Source organism: Pan paniscus, chromosome 15 (genome assembly GCF_029289425.2).
Source record: "Pan paniscus chromosome 15, NHGRI_mPanPan1-v2.0_pri, whole genome shotgun sequence".
NCBI classification, from domain to species: Eukaryota; Metazoa; Chordata; class Mammalia; order Primates; family Hominidae; genus Pan; species Pan paniscus.
In genome coordinates this window covers 104,031,178-104,053,649 of record NC_073264.2, presented here as the reverse complement: position 1 = coordinate 104,053,649, position 22,472 = coordinate 104,031,178, and the positions used below count along the sequence as shown (strand labels likewise).

General features: G+C 46.5%; 1 protein-coding gene across 3 annotated transcripts in view; it reads right to left on the bottom strand.

Moving 5' to 3' along the window:
- Positions 1-22,472, bottom strand: part of TRAF3 (TNF receptor associated factor 3) — a 138,538-nt gene that overhangs the window by 10,128 nt on the left and 105,938 nt on the right. For 2 of the 3 annotated variants that reach the window (XM_034938201.3, XM_008959092.6), the window contains exons 7-10: positions 15,298-15,378; positions 11,938-12,012; positions 10,159-10,251; positions 4,164-4,304 (exon numbers count right to left, since the gene is read on the bottom strand). In XM_034938201.3, the coding sequence (XP_034794092.1) occupies positions 4,164-4,304; positions 10,159-10,251; positions 11,938-12,012; positions 15,298-15,378 (390 nt within the window). The remainder of the gene's footprint in view (positions 1-4,163; positions 4,305-10,158; positions 10,252-11,937; positions 12,013-15,297; positions 15,379-22,472) is intronic. The other variant, XM_034938202.3, reaches the window with a different exon arrangement.

Here is a 22,472-nt window from a genome sequence, read left to right as displayed (position 1 = left end):
AGGATATTTAATTAGCTCACCAAGTCTATTTGCTGGGGGACAATACCACTGACGACACTGAACATCCAAATACACGGCTCCTCTAGTGAGCACCGGAAGCCTCTCGCATCTCCACCTTCTAACACGCACACTGAGCTGGCAGGGGTGCTCGCGAGTGGCAGGGGAAAGTTAATGAAAACCTGATCAACAGAGGTCTGAGAGACGCCCTTTGTAACTTAGCAAACCCCGAAATGAAGCATGAGTCCCAGGCAGGGTGGCCCAAGACAAGCTGCGCCTCACGCTGAGCCTCAGGCCCCCGAGGTTAAGAGGGGGATGGCACCGAGCCACCCCTCCCTGCGATTGTGCTACGCAAGGGCACGCCTGACCTCAAGCACAGAACGGGGAGTCTCCAGCAAGGACTCCCCCACACAGCAGGGGCCCCCGAGTCAGGAACACACAACATGCGTGCACCGCATGCACAGACCAGCACGACTAAATAAAAGGCGTCTCCATGAGCAGCAAGGGAACTCGGGCTATTTTTAAAACAGGCACTTCATCTGTATCAATGGCACCATTTCAAAGCAGAACGCAGAGTCACATCAAGTGTTCTCTAAAACGCAGCAAACGTGATTTCATCCTTGAAGAACGGTCTACACTCAATCACTGCAGTTTCTATAAAAAATAAATCTCAAGTGCAGGTGTGGAATTGTACAGAAAAAAGACTCCGACACAGAGCTGAAGAGACAGACTGCACTCCACATCAACAATCCAAATCAGAAGGTTTGCCTTCAGGGAGCATCAGCCCGTGAGCCTTACACACTTGCATGCCAGGGCTGCAACCGTGTCACCTGCTGTGATGCCTCACTCTCAGGCCACTGCGACCCTGGCACACAAGCCCGGCACTGTGAGAAGCCCGGTGGTGCCGGCAGCCTGAGTGAAGGCCGCGTGGATGGACGTCCCTGCCTTCTGTCCCAGTGCGTGCTCCTCTACGTGGGCCCTGTGGACCCCGACTGTAAGAACCACCAGTTCATCTAGTCCACTGACACCAGAAGCCTGGGTCATGCTCGCACCTATGCTATCTTCTTTTTTTTCTTTGAGACAGTCTTGCTCTGTCACCCAGTCTCGAGTGCAATGGCGCAATCTTTGCTCACTGCAACCTCTGCCGCCTGGGTTCAAGCGATTCTTCTGCCTCAGCCTCCCGAGTAGCTGGGATTACAGATGCCTGCCACTGCGCCCAGCTAATTTTTCTATTTTTAGTAGAGATGGGGTTTCGCCATCTTGGCCAGGCTGGTCTTGAACTCCTGACCTCGTGATCCACCCGCCTCAGCCTTCCAAAGTGCTGGGAATATGGGTGTGAGCCACCGTGTCCGGCCTACCGGCCTAGGCTTTTTTTTTTTTTTTTTTTTTTTTTTTGAGACGGAGTCTTGCTCTTTCTCCCACGCCTGACTGCAGCGGCGCTATCTCGGCTCACTGCAAGTTCCGCCTCCCGGGTTCACACCATTCTCCTGCCTCAGCCTCCCGAGTAGCTGGGACTACAGGCGCCCGCCACCGCGCCTGGCTAATTTTTTGTATTTTTAGTAGAGACGGGGTTTCACCGTGTTAGCCAGGATGGTCTCGATCTCCTGACCTCGTGATCCGCCCGCCTCGGCCTCCCAAAGTGCTGGGATTACAGATGTGAGCCACTGCATCCGGCCTGGCTGTCTTCTTAATAAAGAAAAACAGGATATTTAAGAAGTAAAGTATTAAGAACTCATCATTCCCCGGACAGGCAAAAAAGCAAAGACACTCTTGAATTCCACTCCTTGACCCCCCGCCTGCACCCCCACTGCCACAGCCAGGCCATCGGGCCCTCTGTGCTTCGACTCCCGCCATCACCAGGGCTTTAGGGTCTACTGGAGAATCAGACAAGGAAGAAAGAAGAAGACCCCAAGTGACGTGTGCCCTCATCACCTAGCTGGTCCACAAACATGGCTGGAGGAGTGCCTGGAGCTGGCCAGGAAGGGAAGCAGGGGAAAAAGACATCTGTGCAGCAGCATGGAGCTTGTCAAGGAACAATGAGCGGGTCCACTTTAGCGCAGGGAGTGGGGCGAAGCTGGGAAGGTGACCGGTGGCCAGGCACAGAGGTTTTCTGGGCCACAGTAAGATTTTACTATAAACCCTTCCTGGGGCAACAGGAAGGGCTCTGAGGATGAAACAGTGGGGAACACGGCTGAGCTGGGCTGCTGCTCAAGAGGGTAGGCGGGGCCTGCAGCAGCAGAGGGATGGCCTGGCCCTGTGCAGCTCCCACACAGCCAGCACCTCTGGGCATCAGAAGGCTTTCAATCAGCATTTCCTGAGGATGGACAGTGCAGAATCCTCCTGGCCAAAGACCACCAACCCCACAGTGGTCCCAAAGGTAACACTGAATTTCCCCTTTCAAAAAACCACACGGTTGGAAGGACCTTCTGTGTAGACCACGCCTGCTCAACAGGTCACATGGAGAAGAGTTTTCACATGTTTCAGGCAGAGCCGTGTCCCTGCACTCAGGGGAATCAGGCGCGGGCAGCCTGCTCTGAGTCCCTTCCCTAAACACAACCTGCTCTCTGCCACGCCCAGCCTCCTGTGGGGAAGAGGCAGGTGCGCCATCACCTTCTACTCGTCACAGGTCAAGGGACACTGACCGCTGCCGTCACCACTCCATCCTCACTTCTCTGCCCTTGGCAACTTGGCTTCCCCCTTTCTTTCTGACTTATGCTTCATTGGTTCATCCAATCACAAAAGTTTTCAAGTAGAAATCACAGAGTGATTAAACTCGACTAAAAAGGAAAGTAAATGACAACACCTGACTGGAAGGGGAGAAACTGAAGATGAATGCAGAGGAAATGTGAGGTTTGGGATGGGGTGTCGGTACATCACTGTGTATATCCTAACTTTTTGTTGTAAATGAATCCAGTACTTGTGCATTCTTCCTTCTGTTGTGGCTATTTTAAGAGGTGATTTCCCCGGCCTTTCCAGTGCCTCTCTGAGCCCCAGGTCAAAACACAACAATAATCTCATGAACAGCCAGAGCTGCTTGCCAGGGAGCGCAGGTGCAGGCGGGCCACAGGATGGCCAGGGCCCCACAGCAGTGGCCTGACCAGTCGCCTTGGCCAGTCTGATGACTGACACATCACTGGGCCCTCAGCAAAATGCTAGGGGCTTCCAGCGGGAGGCTTGGTGTTTTAAGAAACATTGTACTTTATTTGGCTTGATTTAATGCTAATGACTTGTGCCTTTTCTAATACAATCTAATGTTTCATTGTGTTTTCTCCTTTTCTCTCTGGATAACTACAAAGTATAATAAAAATGAAATTAATTTAATAAATCCCTACGCAATTCAAGTCACTATGACTCATCTCCAATGTCAAAAATTGGAGAAAAGGCATTCTCAAAGATGCCATGACTCTGTGCTATTAGAAGTAGTTTCTCTTCCAGATAATCTAGGGACACACTGTCTAAGTTCAGGCCCTTCAGTGACATGAGTGATTCTTCCACGGTGTGTGACACACCCATGGGAAGTGCTATCACAAACGCACACGAGTAAGTGAATGTGCAGAGAGCATCTACAATGATCATCTATTAACAAGCACCCCACAGACACCTGTGACGACAGAAGACAGGAGAAGTGACATTTCATCAGTCCCCTTTACATCATCGCCTCTATTCAGGGCAGCAAAGGTTCACTGGTTTGTTCTTCTGGAGGTGCGTGTGGATTTCCACAGTGAAACCCAGCGGGTGAGCGCGTGTCACTGGAAAGCTCACAACAGAGTAGCTGGACTGCACAGCACCTCACTGCAGGAAGTGAGACTTTGCACACAGCAACTACTCATGAACAATACGAAATCTTAAATAATAAAAACAGCTAATTTAACAAATACAAGCTTCGCATCTTATTTCTCCAACGGTAGATCAAAGGCATGGAAGAGGGGTGGAGGCTTGCTCTCCAGAGAAAAGGCAGTTTGAAAACGCTGACCTGCGGCTTCCCAGGCCGGGCCTGTGCTAGTCCAGCTGCCTTTTCTAAGCCTTCACTTAGGCCAGAGAAATCAGTTGCCTTTCTGCTTGCAAAGGTCAAGGACTCAGCTCAAGCAGTTTGCTAAGAAACCCTTAAGGGGAACACAGGCAAGCTCCTCCACCCTTTGATCTGGCCGTAGTCCTAAGATTCTTACCTGTAAATGAAGGATTTTGGATTCATTATTTCGAAGCATTTCCTTTTGTCTCTCAATTTCAATTTCAAAGCTACATATCTGATTGTGCAAACTTTGTATGCTCTTGTTTTTTTCTACACTTTCATTCTGCAACAAGGAAACCTAAAAAAGAAATTCTTTAATTAATGTAACCAAAAGTGGTTTTCATATTAATTAACAACGATATCAATTAAATTTTCACAATATAGGCCTTCTGTTAGCTTATTGACAGAGTTTCAGAAGAAAAAAATCCCTTCACACAGAAAATGACAGTCCTGGTACTTTTCTTTCTTTCTTTTTTTTCCCCTCTAGAGACAGGGTCTTGCTCTGTCCCCAGGCTGGAGTGCAGTGGTGCAATCATAGCTCACTGCAGCCTTGACCTCCTGGGCTCAAGTGATCCTCCCACTTCAGCCTCTTGAGTAAGCTAGGCCTACAGGTACATGCCACCACCGTGTCTGGTTAGGCTTTAAAAAAATAATTTTTTTAGAGATAGGGTCTTGCTATGTTGCCCAGGCTGGTCTCAAACTCCTGGCCTAAAGTGATCCTCCTACTACCTCAGCCTCTCAAAGAGTTGGGATTAGAGGTGTGAGTCACCATACCCAGCCAGTCCTAATTTAATAGGGAATGCTATAAACAGTGTTTCTCAGAATCTCTTCCAGTAATTAGGGTGAGGCAAAGTGCAGCGGCTGATTGAATTTCAGAATAAATCAGATGCTTTTTCAAGTTTTTGCTAAAAACTAGCAAATCTTTTATCAGAGTATTTTTCAATTGTTGACCAGGTAACATAGTAAGAAACAGATGCTTATGTATCACCCCACTTATACCAACGTGTGTGTGTATCCCTGAAAACAGATGTCATAAAGCTGTACTTACCCTAATAATTTACAATGCACCCTGATTTTTTTTTATTCCATTTCATTTAAGAAAATACTAGTCCCTGGAGGATGTTATGCTAACTGAAATAAGCCAGGCACAGAAAGGCAAACACGATGCACTCATTTAGATGTGGGATCTAAAAAAGTCAAGCTCACCGAAGCAGGGAATGGTGGTTACCCGGGCTGGTGGAGGTGGGTAGTGGGGGTAGGCTTGTGGAGCTGCTGGGCAAAGGGCACAGAGCCTCAGTTAGACAGACGGGCGGACGTTTTTGAGCCCACTGAACAGCATGGTGACTGTGATTCATACTAACGTGTGTTTCAAGACTGCTGGGGGAGCAGATTTTAAACAAAGTGATGTGATGGATATGTTAATTAGCTCGATTTAATTATTCCGCAATGTGTGTGTGTATATACCAAAACATTACACTGTACCCCATAAATATAAACAATGCTGGTCACAACCTACTAAATTATTTCACATCCACCCAGGGGCCACACCCTGCAGTTTGAACAGCTCTGCCAACATAATGAGAGCGTGATGAGAATACAAAAAATTACATGGGTGCTACACCCTTGGGGCCAGCCTGCTCACCCTCAACACGGAGAGGCAGAGCTGATGCCTGAGGATACCCTTCCACGGAAGCGCAGAAGAGCCCCTGCAACCCACATCAGCCAAAGGGAGGGCTTGCTGAGTGAGCATTTCCAAACCCCACATTTGACCTTTCCAAAATCTTTCTGAAAGATAATTAGCTCCCAAAGACAAATTAACACCTGGTCTCAAAGATGAAAAGTTCAAGGGTAACTCCAACGAGGGTTTCTTTCTCACAAGATTTTTACAAAGGGCATCTTGATCCCCCATCTATTAACGAGTGTCTCTGTCTATCCATTGGGGTGGTGGTCTCCACCCCAGAAGACCCTAAGCTCTGTGCCAGATCCGATGTGTGCCTCTCCAACGATGAACGCTCTACAACCACCAATGCGTGGGGACCAGTGGTCACAAAGGTGATGGCCCGAGGGCATCTCGGCACAAAACCAGATGTGATAAAGAGCTGACTCCCGATGCTGTCCATCTAAAGGGTGGCCAGCCTAAAGATGGGTGTCCTTTTCATATTCGGCACAGTTGGCCAAGTCAAGAGACATCTTTTGAAGCAATCACCGTCTTATTTTAAAACAAGTATGTATTTACTAAGGAATACAAAACTTGCAATGTCTCATGGGCAAAATATAACTTCACTTTCCTAGGATTTTACTCCGCAAAGGCTTTCCTTCCTTCCTTGCCTCATAACGTCCATGAACTCCTACAAGTGATCAACCTGCACGAATGTGGAGCGGGCCATATGCAGCATCGCGTGGTAGTTGTGTCCCTCTGAAAGTAACAATTCATTCATTTCCATCTGTCAAAGACGGGACAGAATTCTCAGACTCTTTATTCTCATATCCCTGCAAAAAGATGACATGTATGCCAACTCTTTTGAAAAAATCTCAGTAATGTCTCCAAAACATTGTCAATAGGCCAGCTGTGATGGCTCATACGTGTAGTCTCAGCACTTTGGAAGGCTGAGGCAGACGGACCACTTGAGCCCAAGGAATTGAAGACCAGCCTGGATAACAACATGGCGAAACCCCATCTCTACCAAAAAACACAAAAATTAGCCAGGCGTGGTGCAAACGCCTACAGTCCCAGCTACTGGGGAGGCTGGATGGGATCACTTGAGCCCGGGAGGTCGAGGCTGCAGTGAGCCATAATTGAGCCACTGCTCTCCAACAAATCAAGCAGTTGAGTATGAGCAGAAGCAGCTTACAGCAATGAACACACATCATGCCACACTAAACTCAACTTCTTTCACTTTAGGACTTCCCTTATTTAAACTACTTATTTATTTATTTAATCGAAGAATCCAACTCCCAGGTCCTGCAGATCACTGCTTCCACTCTTCTAGCAGGGAGATGCCATAGGCACAGGAAAGTCCACCTGGCAGGTGTGTTCCAAGGAGCCGGCAAAACACCGGCCCAGGAGGTCCGAGGTTCTCTGCAATGAGAACATCCTTTACTCCAGCCCACTTTGGTGGGCTTTACATTTCCCCTCCATTTAAGCTCTCTTAAAATATAAAATGGGTGTTTTTAAGTCCAGATTTTGCAGTTTTTCTTTAGTTTGACTATGAATGTGAGGATCAGTCTTTTTTTTTTGGAGACGAGTCTCACTCTGTCGCCCAGGCTGGAATGCAGTGGCATGATCTTGGCTCACTGCAACCTCTGCCTCCCGGGTTCACGCCATTCTCTTGCCTCAGCCTCCCGAGTAGCTGGGATCACAGGCGCACACCAGCACTCCTAGCTAATTTTTTGTATTTTAGTAGAGACGGGGTTTCACCGTGTTGCCCAGGCTGGTCTCGAACTCCCGAGCTCAGGCAATCCGCCCGCCTCGGCCTCCCAAAGTGCTAGGATTACAGGCATGAGCCACCGCGCCCAGCTGAGAATCAGTCTTTTTGAACCCGCTCAAACATTCTATTTTCTAAGACAGATGAACAAAATAACCTAAGAAATTCCAACTAAATAATTCTATAATAAGAAATAAATTCCCATTTTAAGTAAACATAAATATCTCTGCTGTTTGTCCAGCCTTTGCTTTTGGACCTAGCAAAGGGCACCATACACCTTCTCGTGAGCACAATGAGAACGTGCAGAGCCGAGCTGGCTGGCCTGACAACAGGGCGAGGACTCTGCTCTGATGGACAGAGTCCGGGAGAGATCAGTCCTTTGGCAACGTCCAAGAGGGAAGTGCACAGTTATGCATCCTGCACTCTCGGGGCTTCCATCGTGACTTGGCTGGAGATAGTTTAAACACATGAGGCATTGACAGAGTGAGAAACTGCTGCACTGTGTGTGGGCGGGCTGCTCTGGTATGTCCTGGGGTTTCCAATGATGCAAACCATTCACTTTCAGTGGGGAAAAGAGCACAGAACAGAAAGGAAGGAGTCGAATCCCCACAGGGATTAGGCCCCGAAAGGCTGCCAGATGACACCACGGTCCACAACCATCCTGCTGGATAACCATGTGCTGCAGACCTGTTCAACTACTGTGTATCTAACACAGCAGTAACAAAGCCCATTCCTTTTTTTTTTTTTTTTTTTTGAGACAGTCTCATTCTGTCGCCCAGGCTGGAGTGCAGTGGCGCGATCTTGGCTCACTGCAAACTCCACCTTTCGGGTTCAAGCAACTCTCCTGCCTCAGCCTCCCAAGTAGCTGGGACTATAGGCGCCTGCCACTATGCTGGCATAATTTTTGTATTTTTTTTTTTTTTTGGTAGAGACGGGGTTTCACCATGTTGGCCAGCTTGGTCTTGAACTCCCGACCTCAGCCTCAGCCTCGGCCTCCCAAAGTGCTGGGATTACAGGCATGAGCCACCATGCCCGGCCACAAAGCCTATCCTTAAAATGAAAGGAAGAACCTTCTAAATGAGAAACATAGCATCTATGAAAGATAAGAAGCCTGTGATCTATGCCTATAATTTTAAAAAGACAGAAATAAAATGCCAGCTTCAAAAAGAGGGAAAAAAAAGATTCCTAGGTAAACCATTGTTGAACTCAGAGCAGATGCTCTATGCTCACGGGAAGATGGCCAGGATTCTGCGAATATGAGTCCGGCACTGCTGCTCATCAGCGCTGTTCTGCTCCGTGTGTGTGCACAGGATGCCGATCCTCCTGCTGCTTCTCAAGCTCAGCTCAAGCATTTACATGCAACACTCTCTTATGGCAGATTAAAGGGAAATCTTTCTATTTAAAATTTTAGACTCCTTGCAGTATATTTACATTTTAAATTGCTGGGATTTAACACTGGAAACAAGACATTCAAATCTTTACGAAACTCAAATGTCAACTCCACTGGCTGTTCTAATTCACCATAGTATCCTCCTACTACAAGTTCTCAATAGACGTTTGTTGAATATTGAATTAAGTTTATATTTTTGTAATTAAGCCACAATGGTAGATCCTATAACAACTTCTTCTCTATCCATTCTTAGAGGTTTTCATCTTCTCATGAAAAGAAGGCCCCACTGAGCTGAACATCACAGAACAAACTCCACTGAGAACCAGCATTACTGGAGGAAGGTGCTTGCTCCTGCGCCTATAGGCCTGCAATGAAGGCCTCTTAAGAACAGCATGGAGGCTGGGCGTGGTGGCTCACGCCTGTCATCCCAGCACTTTGGGAGGCCGAGGCAGGCAGATCACCTGAGGTCGGGAGTTTGAGACCAGCCTGACCAACATGGAGAAACCCCATCTCTACTAAAAATACAAAAATTAGCTGGGTGTGGTGGTGCGCACCTGTAATACCAGCTACTCGGGAGGCTGAGGCAGGAGAATTGCTTGAACCAGGAGGCAGAGGTGTTGCAGTGAGCCAAGATCGCACCACTGCATTCCAGCCTGGGCTACAAGAGCAAAACTCCGTCTCGGAAAAAAAAAAAAAAAAAAAGAACAGCATGGGAGAGTCTCTTTGGGAAGTGGCCCTGTCTATGTGGAGAGCGCACCAAGTTTCACAAGGTGTCAAATGACAAAATCAATTGTAATCATATCAAATATTTTTTCCTGTTTGTCTCTTGTGAAAAACACAGAAGTTTAACACATTTAGAGGGGTAACCACCCAGGTCAGGGCTGGCAAACTTATTCTGTAAAGAGCCAAGTAGTCAGTATCTCAAGCGGTACAGTCCACATGTCTCTTAACTCTGCTGCTTTCGAGCAAAAGAAGCCACAGACAACACAGAGTGAGTAAGGATGGCTGTCTTCCAATAAAACTTTGTTTACAAAAAAAAAAACAGCAGGGTGGGGACTGGGCATCTGATCATCTCTGTGCTGGATGGATGCTAAAATAATCACAATGTGACTGACTTTAAAAAAGCACTTCACACTTGCTTGGCAATTAAAAAACAAAGAACAAAAATAAAACACCTTCATTTATAAGCTCAAGATCACACAGAGTTTTTTTTTTGACATTCTCTTGATACAGTTTCTTTTATCCAAAACCCATTAATAACTACAAAAAGGTTTTGTCTTTAAATAATCTGAAGAGATGATACAAATCCCATAGCAGCAGGAAAGCGTGCAGCCCACCTTCTTTTCGAGCGAGTTGCTCCACTCCTTCAGCAGGTTGACGTGCTGCACGGCGGAGCTGGCCTCGTGGGCCTTGATCTGCTGGTTTGTCCCCTGCGAGAGCAAACATGTGAGGCATTCAGCGAACCTCGCTGCATTTCAAAGGGCAGAAAGGCTAACATACGACCCTAAAAGCAGCACTAAACACAAAGAGGGGAGACCTATTTGCGTCAAGTGAACAGGGAATCTCTGAGCCTAAGGAGGAGCTCAGGGCCACCTGGCTACTGCGTGCAGGTGAGGAGGCCGCCAGGAGCAGCAGAGCCAGCACCCTGCAGTGCCACAGTGAGCATCTCAGGGTTATCTCCGCATCCCTTCAGCTCATCTCAAGTGGCTTCTTATCAAGGGTTGACACTTGTAATATCAAGAAATTAAATTTTAAACTCATTCTTGACCTATTATAAACTATTTTTCCCATTAAAATATAGCATAAGTGGAAAATGTTTAGATACCTGTAGTTGTAGCAAGATACTGCCACAACAGTCTAGTAAACACGTAAGCAAAGCAGGATTCAAAAGAATTTACTAAAGTATTAATGTATTAGTTCAAATACACTGTATCCAAAGATGTATTGCTCTTCACCATTCCAGTATTCTTAGAAAAGTTACATACAAAACAAATACAATCTACAGAGTACATAAGATGTAGACCATTTTAGAGTCAGGAATAAGCACATGAAATTGTACTTCATATATTTAAGAAAATAATTTGTCTGAAATATAATTTGTTTTGCTATTAGAAAATTAAGAAGCCACAGAAAGCATTTTAATGATCTCCAAAACATATACTCTGTACATAGAATATTCATATATATATGTTGATATAAGTGTTGCAATATATAAACATATATATACACATACACAGAGAGAATGAATGATACTACGTACGACAGAACAGGGGAGGCTCAGTCTTGTTAGAGACTAAAGCAAAGGAAGGCACAGTCATTCTTACTCTTTGGCTGTTCTCTTCCTCAGAAAATACTAAGATGCCAATCTCTCTGTACTGACTTCATAATAATGTATTGGTGCTACATAAAATATAAAATACTTTAATTGTAACATATACTGCCTCTTGATAGTTTTGAGATACATATATTTAAATGAAAACTCAGTTCCAATTCACTAGCAATCTCAGATGTGTTAAAAAATAAACAACAACAAAACACCAGATGCAGATTTCTCACACTACATGTGCGGCAGCAACAGAGATGCCCTCCCCACACTGTTCTCGGGGAGGTGTGCTCTCTATGAGCTGTGCTCCATTTTGCGTCTGTCCCCAGCTGGGGTCAGAGTCAGCACAGACATGTACATCAAATGCATTTATGGATACACACGTGTGTGATCGTTATGGCTGTGTACTGACACACACGCTGTTGAAACTATGCTCAGTTTGATATTCGCTTATATTCAGGTAACCGCTAAAATTTCCGTAACAATCTATCTGAAAACCCCACCAAATGTCAAGTCTACCTGTTGCATTACTAGCTGGTTTTGTATGTAGTACTTCTCTTAATGTATTAACTTCCACCTCAGCACAGTGTCTCCCTGAAGTCTCAAAGCACCACCAACTGGAAAGCGAGCATCCCACCTGCTGCATGTGGCTTTCATCACCCATGCAACAGGGTGTTTCAGTTTCATGACAAAGAATAAGGAGTCCAGAGCTTGCATGTTAAAATGTTAATATAATAACTTTCTCTCATGGCAGAATGTCAGTGACTGGGAAGGACAAATGTCGGATACTGACCTGAAAAACGCAGCCATAGCGCTTAAAACTACAGGTGCTGGGGGCATTGACACACTCTGACAAGTGTGCACTCAACTGCAACGGGAAAGAGACGTGAGTTGTGGCACAAACGTTTGCATGAAAATGTTCAAACATATTAGGGCACAGATAGCATCTGAGCTGTACTATTAAGAATGGTGTTTATCGCTACAGGTGTGTATATATCATCTGCTGCCTAGACTTCTATGCAGTAAATATACGGTCTAGTCACGTGTATACACATATACGCCAATATACAAGAATACATTTACTATAACATTTCTTAAACTTCCAGTTTCTTTAGAACAAATTGTTCAATGTGACATGCCATCTGTAGTGCCAGAATTTAAAAAAGAAAGAAAAAACATAAACTGAAATGCACATTTAAAGACCATAAACAAAAATTGCATGAAAACACAAAAAAATAGAAAGCATTCAGAATGCAACTGGGTCACACACCTAATATACGGTACACAAAAATAAATATATTTTCAAAGCAAGCTTACACAATGTACCATTACTCATAATACTTGAGATAAGTGCAGATGAGTTTTTCCTTCATCTGAAAAGACTTTTTCCCTCTGTAAGGGCCAGAAACTCAGGTAGCTTTTCAAAGACCTCTAAGATCAGTCTAACCATACACTCTTACTACTGTCAACTCTAATTGATGGCAGGAAAATTAGGTGGGGCTGGGAGCAGGTAACTCATTTTGCAAGAAAAAAGTCCCTTGCTCAGCTCAAATGCTGGTGAGTTATCAAATAAAAATTACTTATGATGCCCTAACAAGAGAAAAGGGAATGGAAAGGATTACGTTTTAAGGACTTAGAGTCATGTGTTAGGCTAATACAAATGAGGTATAGTTTGGTCTTTTTCTTTATCATGCCCCAAGACTGAGCAGAAGTTTTGTCTTTTATTGAAGAAATTCCCATCAGGAAACTCTAGGGATAGATCTTCTTCACAGAAAACAGACTCTTTTTGGGAGGATGGGTGTGTGGGTGCAGCAGCCGGGAATGTGTTCTTCTGTGTGCCAGCACGCATGTGTTCCCAAGGCTCATAGAGCATGTCCTCCTGGAGGGCGCAGCTAAGTTCTACAACTTCTCAGTCTACCAGGACAAAGGCGGTCCTTCCCTCTAGGTGGATATTTACAACAGAGGGGAAAATGGATCCCTGCTGTGAAACTAAGGAGGAGGGACACTGCGGGAAGGGACTGAGGGGCCCATGCGGCCACTGCTAGGGTCAACCTTCAAGGAAGGTCTCAGAGCCAGGGCAGAGTCAAGGCGGTAGGAACCTGGCAGCCTGACGCCCTTGCTGCTCCTCAGAACCCAGACCGGCTGCCCCTGCAGGAAGCGCCCACAAGGCACGTGACAGGTGACTGGCAAGGAAACGCAGCGTGAAGACTGCGCAGAACCAGGTTCATTTAAAAACTTGGAATGTATTCTTCCAGTGTCATTACTGCAATAACAAACCTGAGTGTCAACGCTATTACATGTTAAGCCAGGGACACACTGACACACTGGGTTTGATGTATGTTATTTTCAGTGTACTAGAGTAAATTTGGTGTTGGGTCTTTTTCTAAATTGGTTTTATTATCAGTATTCTGAGTCTCGGGGAATCTACAGGATCTCTGGAATAGGGGCAAGAATAATCTATAGCTCAATAGCACCTTTCATCAGAAACCCAACAGAAATGCAGGTTTAACAATGTTTTAAATAAGAAATTATTGGCCGGGCGCGGTGGCTCACACCTGTAATCCTAGCACCTTAGGAGGCTGAGGCAGGCAAATCACGAGGTCAGGAGACGGAGACCATGCTGGCTAACAAGGTGAAACCCCGTCTCTACTAAAAAATACAAGAAATTAGCCGGGCGTGGTGGCAGGCGCCTGTAGTCCCAGCTACTCGGGAGGCTGAGGCAGGAGAATGGTGTGAACCCAGGAGGCAGAGCATGCACTGAGCCGAGATCACGCCACTGCACTCCAGCCTGAGTGACAGAGTGAGACTCCGTCTCAAAAAAAAAAAAAGAAATTATTTCAACAGCACAGACTCTTTATACATTAACAGAGGATTGTCCAGTTGTGGCAATAATTTACATTTATTTTTCCCTAGCTCCTCCCAGGGGCAGATTCAGGGCCCAGAGGCCACTGTCATCAGGCAAGACTTTGCCCTCACCCATCAGCTTCAAGGTGCTGGGAGGGCACACCCTGGGGGAGAGTTGCTCTCTGGGCCCTCCTCTACCCTGAGTCCCTGGCCCTAGCCCCACATGGGCCCTCTTGCTCAGTCAGGGGCATGCGAGGCTGGTTCTCCCTGCTACCCAGTATCCAGTGGTAAAATTTCAGGCTGTTGAAAAATGCTGAGGTAAGCAGGTGAGCCGGCTCCTTAGATCAGGGTACCACACATCCAGGGAGCCCAGGGTAGCCCCAGATGACTCCCAGAATACTAACTAAAGGAGCTCCCCGTCAGGACAGATGCAGAAATATTAAGAATCCTTGAAATTTTCCCAACTGGACATATCCTGATCAAGTGAAGTCAATGCAAAATCTACCTGTCTCAAAGAAAGAGTGCCAAGCGCAATGTGAGACGTGCAACCTTTGGGAGAGGCCACACAGGGGCCCTTCTGGCAGCCCTAAAATGTGGGAGCTGTCCTCCACCCAGCATGTGTGAGCAAAATGGTTCTGAAGTGTCTCTAAGTTAATTCATGTTCTTGAGATAATCTTACAGCAATTACTATTCTATAGAGTTAAAATTGCTTTAAAAATCCCTCGTCACCTTTGCTTGTACTGTATATAAAATATTCCCATTTTCTTAATGCTTCACAATCTTTGCTCTGAATTTACCACAATGTAGTTTTGTTTTGTTTTTGAGACGGAGTTTAGCTCTTGTTGCCCAGGCTGGAGTGCAGTGGCGTGATCTCGGCTCTGTTCAACCTCCGCCTCCCGGGTTCAAATGATTCTCCTGCCTCGGCCTCCTGAATAGCTGGGATTACAGGTGCGCGCCACCACGCCTGGCTAGTTTTTGTATTTTTAGTAGAGACGGGGTTTCAGCACGTTGGCCAGTCTGGTTCTGAACTCCTGACCTCAGGTGATCCATCCGCCTAGGCCTCCAAAAGTGCTGGGATTACAGGTGTGAGCCACTGTGCCCGGCCATACACTGTAGCTTTTAACCCTAATGCTTGCTTCTGACTTCCAAAAAATGGCATAAGGCTTTTTGCTGTGGTTTTTGTTTGTCTGCCATACACATGACTCTCACGAACTGGGAAAACGTGAGGCTTCGGCTATGCAGGGAAGGGGAGCCAGGCACGCAGCCCTGAGGACTCCACAGACTCCCGGCCGGGCCCGGCCGCCCCTACCTCGCTCCTCAGGAGAGTCTGGACGCTGCACTTGTGAGGGCAGGACACCACCACGCAGGGACAGTCGGTGTCTTCGTGTTTCTACAGAGAGAGAAAGTACTGTCAACTTTAAACACACAACCTGTCTTCCTTCAGTCCCGCTGAGATCCCCATGGGGCCCCCAGGAATGGCTCTGCTCACCATCGCTGTCCCCTAAGTTACGGCACTCACATTACGTATGGCTGAGTCATTATTGTCACAGAGTGTGACTGTCTCAGGATGCCACAGGTATCTCCAAAGATCTGGTCAGATCTGACCAGTGAGGGCGGCTTGCCTCAGAACAGTCTGCTGGTGGGGGCCTCGCCACAAGGGTTTCCCCTTAGCACGTCTCCTCTGTGCCAGAGCTGCTCCTGGTTCACACAGCCCCTATCGTGCAATGCTCAGGCAGGCATGGCCACTCACACAGCACTCACAGCACAGGTGGACAGTGGAGCTGGGGACCCAGCTGGTGTCTGCCTCTGCTGGTTGAGAGATGGAGGGTTTCCCTTGGCCTCTTAGTTTCGAGTCTGGAAATGATGCTTCCCAAGTATGTCAGAGCAGCATAACCTACTGAGTATTTACATTACTAACCTAGAACCTTAATCTACATTATCTTTAGTCCACAGAAAATTGGGATAGGTTTTGGGTTAGGCCTTCCCTAATAGCACAAACTTCACCTTTGCTAAGGCTGGATGATGGCGACTATTAAGCCCTATCCCATGGGCACCTGCTGGGCGCCTGTCCATGAGCAGAGCAAGGGCAAGGACTCCCCACAAGGACATCAATTGCAGGGCCCCTGGGGAGAGACTGATGAGGAAGAGCCAGAGATGGAGCCACGCTGAACAGTCCCTGCTGAGCAGAAGACTGTGGCAGCAGTTTCCCGGTGGCCACAGGATGCCTCAATCCTCCCCCATCCATCTTTTCAGGTCCTCTTTTTGGCCTCCAGTTATGTTGCTGTTCTGCTGAAGGAACTGGGGAGGCATTTGCTGAGAGCCAGAGTCTGACTGGCGGGTCTGAGGGCTGAGGAGGGCAGCAGCCCACCCGAGGGAAGCTCGTCCTCGGAACGTGGTTGCTCCTCTCCCCCAGGAGCTTGCTTTCCTCGGCATGTTTCTAAGGCCCAACTCTGCAGGCACCCACAGTGGTTTTGCGGCAGAATAGGGATGGGGCTCGGGGCAGGGAGGCTGAGAAAGAAGGGAGTAGAGGGCAGCACTGTGGCCAGGGAAGAGAAGGCCACTCAGTAACTTTCTGTGTTCGACTTTCAACAAGCCCACACCAGTCTCCACTCCCAGTATCAGGGGATGCACGTTTCCACATCCTCACCAATTCTATCGCACAATCTTTGGCAATCTGATAGGTAAAAAAATGGGGTGAGTGGGACCTGCAATTCTTTAGTAATGTGTGGTTAAGCACATATATATGCGCTTTTTCTTTTTTTTTTTTTTGAGACGGAGTCTCACTCTGTCGCCCAAGTTGAAGTGTAGTGGTGCGATCTTGGCTCACAGCAACCTCCGCCTCCTGGGTTCAAGCAATTCTCCTGCCTCAGCCTCCGGAGGAGCTGGGACTACAGGCAACACATCACCATGCCCAGCTAATTTTTTGTATTTTTAGTAGAGGAGGGGTTTCACCACGTTGGCCAGGCTGGTCTCGAACTCCTGACCTCAAATGATCCACCTGCCTCGGCCTCCCAAAGTGCTGGGATTACAGGTGTGAGCCACTGCACCCGGTCTTAAGCATATTTTTGATATTAATCATTTCTATTTCTCTATTAATCATTTCTATTTCTTTTCCTGTGAAAAGGCATTTTCACAGCTTTTGACTACTACAGTGAGCTGAATAATGTCCTCCAAAATTCATGTCTATCTGGAACCTCAGAATGTGACCTTATTTGGAAATAAGATTTCTGAAGATGTCATCAGTTAAGACGAAGACACCCTGGCGTCAGGCAGATCCTAAATCTAAAGACTGCCACCCTTAGAAGAGGTGAGGACATGCACTAGGAAGACGGCCACGTGAACATGGAGGGCAGAGGTTGGAGTGGTGCAGCCATGAGCCAAGGAAGGCCAAGGACTGCTGGTGGCTCCAGAAACTGAGAGGGGCAGGGAAGCCTTCCCTACAGTTGTCAGAGACAGCAGGGCCTTGGTTTTGCATTTCCAGACCCAGAACTATGACAGGATAAATTTGTTTTTTGCAAGCCACCAACTTTGGGTTACTTTGTTACAGAAGCCAAAGGAAAATAACACATTCATTTTTTTAAAAAACCCTGAATCTGCTGCTGATTTTTTTCATTTGCCTATTAATCAAATCAGTCCTATCTATGAAATTAAATGTAATTCTGATACACACAAGCATATATGTGCACACATGTGTGAGTTGAAAAGCACAGGCCGGGTGCGGAAGCCCAGCACTTTGGGAGGCCGAGGCAGGCGGATTACCTGGGGGCAGGAGTTTGAAACCAGCCTGGCCAACATGGTGAAACCCCGTCGCTACTGAAAATATAAAAATCAGCCAGGTGCAGTGGTGGGCACCCGTAATCCCAGCTACTCGTGAGGCTGAGGCAGGAAAATTGCTTGAACCTGGGAGGCGAAGGTTACAGTGAGCCAAGATCGTGCCATTGCACTCCAGCCTGGGCGGCAGAGTGAGACACTGCCTCGAAAAAAAAAAAAAGAAAGAAAAAAAAAGCATAACTACATAGTGAACACCCATGAAGCCAACACCCAGGTCCAAGAGCATGACTGATAACATCCATCTACTGCACCTACCTCTCCCATCTCACCCTCATTCTCCCACAAGGAGTACCCATTAAAACCACAACCCTGAGTTTTGTAATTCTGCCTCTAAAAAGGTTTCACTATACATATGTGTGCCAAATGAAACACTGTTTCATTCTGATTGTTTTTGAATTTTGTTAATACAGAATTCTACCATAGGAGTCTTCTGGACTTGGCTCAGTATTACACTTCTTAGACTCATCTGCCTATTGCAAATAACTGCAGGCCCCTAACTTTCACTACTGTATGACACATCTCCCTGTCGTATAACAACACTGTAATATAATTTCCACCTGCTGATGGGTGCTCCGGCTGTTTCTAGATTTCTGCGGCTCTGGTCACACCTGGCCACATTTCCTGGCGTGTGTGTTTCTCCTACACATCCAGGAGAAGAACTGCTGGTTAACTGAGTGCCTGAATGTCCAACCTAGTAGGATACTGACAATTGATTTCCAAAGTGGTCAAACCTACAGACTTGTACCACGTATGCTTTCCCATAGGGTGATATCTTTATCATCCTGATCTTCACAAGTTAACAGAGCTGTTTAAAGAACGATGGTCCAGAATTTCTAGATTAAATCTAAAAGGTTTGTTTCCTGACACTTTAAATTATGCTAACCTATAAATTTAAAAAGTAATAATAAAACTTGAAAATAGTTGGCATACTGTCTACACCACAGTTTAAACGTAGAAAAGAAATCCTTATATGAACTGCAATGGTCCAGGGTTTCCATGCATCCTCAGCACATTTTATCAACACGTGATGTTGTGACACACCACAGAACATAGGGAGTGTAGGAGAATTAGAATGACCTGGGCTTTAGGTCTCCCTACATCAGGACTGTTCTTCCTAGAAATAAACTCAACGAAGGCCTGAGGGGATGAGAATAAGGGTGTTCAAATTGAAAAAAAAAAAACCAAAATATGTGGGAATTAAATCACATCACTGAAAAGAGAGGTGGCCTAGGGCAAGTCACAGAACCAGGCCTGGAGCAAAGGCAGCCAACCAGCAACTGCTCTCCCCTGGTCAGGCTGAGAGGCAGGGGCAGATGCACTGGCAGGACCCCAAACACCCGTGCTTGCTGAAATGTCTGCCGGCCCTGAGAGAAGCTGACACACACCTTAAAATGCACTCTACTGTCAACACTGCTCAAACGGTTTTCAACTTGTTTCATCTCAAGCATGTAGTGCGATTTATAAGGAATGTTTGCACAAATCAGGCCCCAAACTCATTATCATTCTGTGCTTTCCATCTATTCTCTTTCTCCCTTGTCTTTAGTTGACAAATTCAAGGCCCAGATCAAATGAAAGGCAACCTCCTCACTAAAGCCTTCCTTGACACTCCGGCTAAGCTATTATAACTGGTCCTTCCTTGTTGGCATGTTATTAATATTACAGTCCCAGTACTTCCCATACTAACATGAATTAAACTGTACATCTGGCTGTCTCTCTCATCAGACTGCAAACTGAAGGAGAGAGTGCAATTTATTCTCCTGTGCATCCTAAGCAACCAGGGCAGGGTCTGACGCCATTTCGTGAATCTATATGCTTGTGCTTAAACCTGACCTGTTACAGCCTCATCTGGTGTTCAGAGTCAGTTACTTATATGGTGTTTAACAGACATACGCTACGATTCCTTCTTAAACAAAAATCAGTTGTTGGATTCTATTCTGCAAATAAAGGTAACTGATTTTGGCAAGAAGCAAAATATAACTTTGATAGCTACATATTTATTTATTTTAAGTTCCAGGGTACATGTGCAAGATGCGTGGGTTTGTTACACAGGTAAATGTGTGCCATGGTGGTTTGCTGCACGATCAACCCACCACCTAGGTATTATTAAGCCCCGCACCCATTAGCTATTCTTCCTGATGCTCTCCCTCTCCTAACCCCACAGGCCCCTGCGTGTGTTGATCCCCTAAATGTGTCTATGTGTTCTCATTGTTCGGCTCTCTCTTATAAGTGAGAACATGTGGTGTTTTTCTGTTCCTGTGTTAGTTTGCTAAGGACAATGACTTCCAGCTCCATCCACGTCCCTGCAAAGTAGATGATCTCCTTCCTTTTTTTCTTTTTTTTTTGTTTTTGTTGTTGAGACGGAGTCTTGCTCTGTCGCCCAGGCTGAAGTGCAGTGGCACAATCTTGGCTCACTGCAACCTCCACTTCCCGGGTCCAAGTGATTCTCCTGTCTCAGCCTCCCGAGTAGCTGGGATTACAGGCATGTGTTACCATGCCCAGCTAATTTTTGTATTTTTAGTAGAGATAGGGTTTTACCATGTTGGCCAGGCTGGTCTTGAACTCCTGACCTCAGGTGATCCACCCGCTTTGGCCTCCCAAAAGTGCTGGGATTAGAGGTGTGAGTCACCATGACCGGCAGATCTCCTTTTTTTTTGAGACGGAGTTTCGCTCTTGTTGCCCAGGCTGGAGTGCATGATCTTGGGTCACTGCAACCTGCGCCTCCTGAGTTCAAGCGATTCTCCTGCCTCAGCCTCCCAAGTAGCTGGGATTACAGGCACCTGCCACCACACCCGGCTCGTTTTGTTTTTTTAATAGAGATGAGGTTTCTCCATTTTCGTCAGGCTGGTCTCGAACTTCCAACCTCAGGTGATCTGCCCACCTTGGCCTCCCAAAGTGCTGCGATTATAGGCGTAAGCCACGGCGCCCAGCCAATCTCCTTCCTTTTTATGGATACACAGTATTCCATGGTATAGATGTACCACATTTTCTTTATCCAGTCTATCACTGATGGGCATTTAGGTTGATTCCATGTCTTTGCTATTGTCAATACTGCTTCAATGAACATACATGTGCATGTATCCTTATAATAGAATGATTTATATTCCTTTGGGTATATACACAGTAATAGGATTGCTTGGTCAAATGTTATTTCTGCCTCTAGATCTTTGAGGAATCGTCACACTGTCTTCCACAATGGTTGAACTAATTTACACTCCCACCAACAGTGTAAAAGCGTTCCTTTTTCTCTGCAACCTTGCCAGCATCTGTTGTTTTTTGACTTTTTAATAATCGCCACTCTGACTGGCATGAGATGGCAACATATTAACATATGTAAAGCCTGAAGTCTTGTTAATTAGGCATGTGTCTCATTCACTGAAATTTAACAACTGGAGAAATTATTATTTTCGTTCTAGAGATGGGGTCTCACTTTGTTGCCCAGGCTGGTCTTGAACTCCTGGCCTCAAGCAATCCTCCTGCTTTGGCCTTCCAGAGTGCTGGGATTATAGGCATGAGCCATTATGCACAGCCTGGAGGAATTACTTGACTCCAAAAAAACACTACTGCTATTTTCCAAAGGGGAGGGCACAGTTCTTAAAAGTTCTTTTTTTTGAGACAGGGTCTCACTCTGTCACCCAGGCTGAGTGCAGTGGTGCAATTATGGCTCACTACCAGTCTCAAACTCCCTGGCTCAAGTAATCTTCCTACCTCGGCCTCCCTAGTAGCTAGAACTACAGGTATGCTTTAGCACACCCGGCTCAATTTTTATTTTTCGTAGAGGCAGAGTCTTGCTATGTTGCCCATGCTGGTCCCCAGTTCCAAAGCTCAAGTGATCCTCCTGTTTCAGCCTCCCAAAGTGCTGGGCACACAGGTGTGAGCTACCACACCCAGCCTCAAGAGTTCTTAATAACTGGAAACATCTGAAGTACCACACAAGAAAAAGATTTCACAATGGAAGAAAGACATAGACACAGGAAAATTACAGAAAGCAAGGCAAATTCAGAGATTATAAAGTATTTAGTTGGTGCAAAAGTAATTGCCGTTTTTGCCATTACTTTTAATGGCAAAAACCGCAATTACTTTTGCACCAACCTAAGAGGACTACAACTCATTTCATAGAGAAAAAGCAAAGGGAACTCTCCCTAAATTTTGGTCATTAGAGCTCCACGGCTGGGTGCGATGGCTCACGCCTATAATCCCACCACTTTGGGAGGCTGAGGTGGGCAGATGGCTTAAGCCCAGGAGTTTGAGACCAGACTGGGCAACATGGCAAGACCCTGTCTCTACAAAAAATACAAAAATTAGCCAGGCATGGTAGCATGCACCTATAGTTCCTGAGGTGGGAGGATCACTTGAACCTGGGGGAAAGAGGCTGCAGTGAGCTGAGATTGTGTCACCGCATTCCAGGCCTGGATGACAGAGTGAGACTCTCTCTCAAACAAAACAAACCATTCCACAATATCTACCAGGAACTGGATGATGGCCCACGCCCTGGCTGAGCTGCCCTGGTGCCTCCCTTCAGTCACTTCATGGCCAAGCCCACCCCAGCCTCTAGGCAGCCTCTGAGGGTGTGCCCAGGCCCCCACGAGCTCTGTCCTCCTCTCCACTCGCTCCAGCCCCATGATCCTGCGAACCACCAAACTCACCCCCATCTGC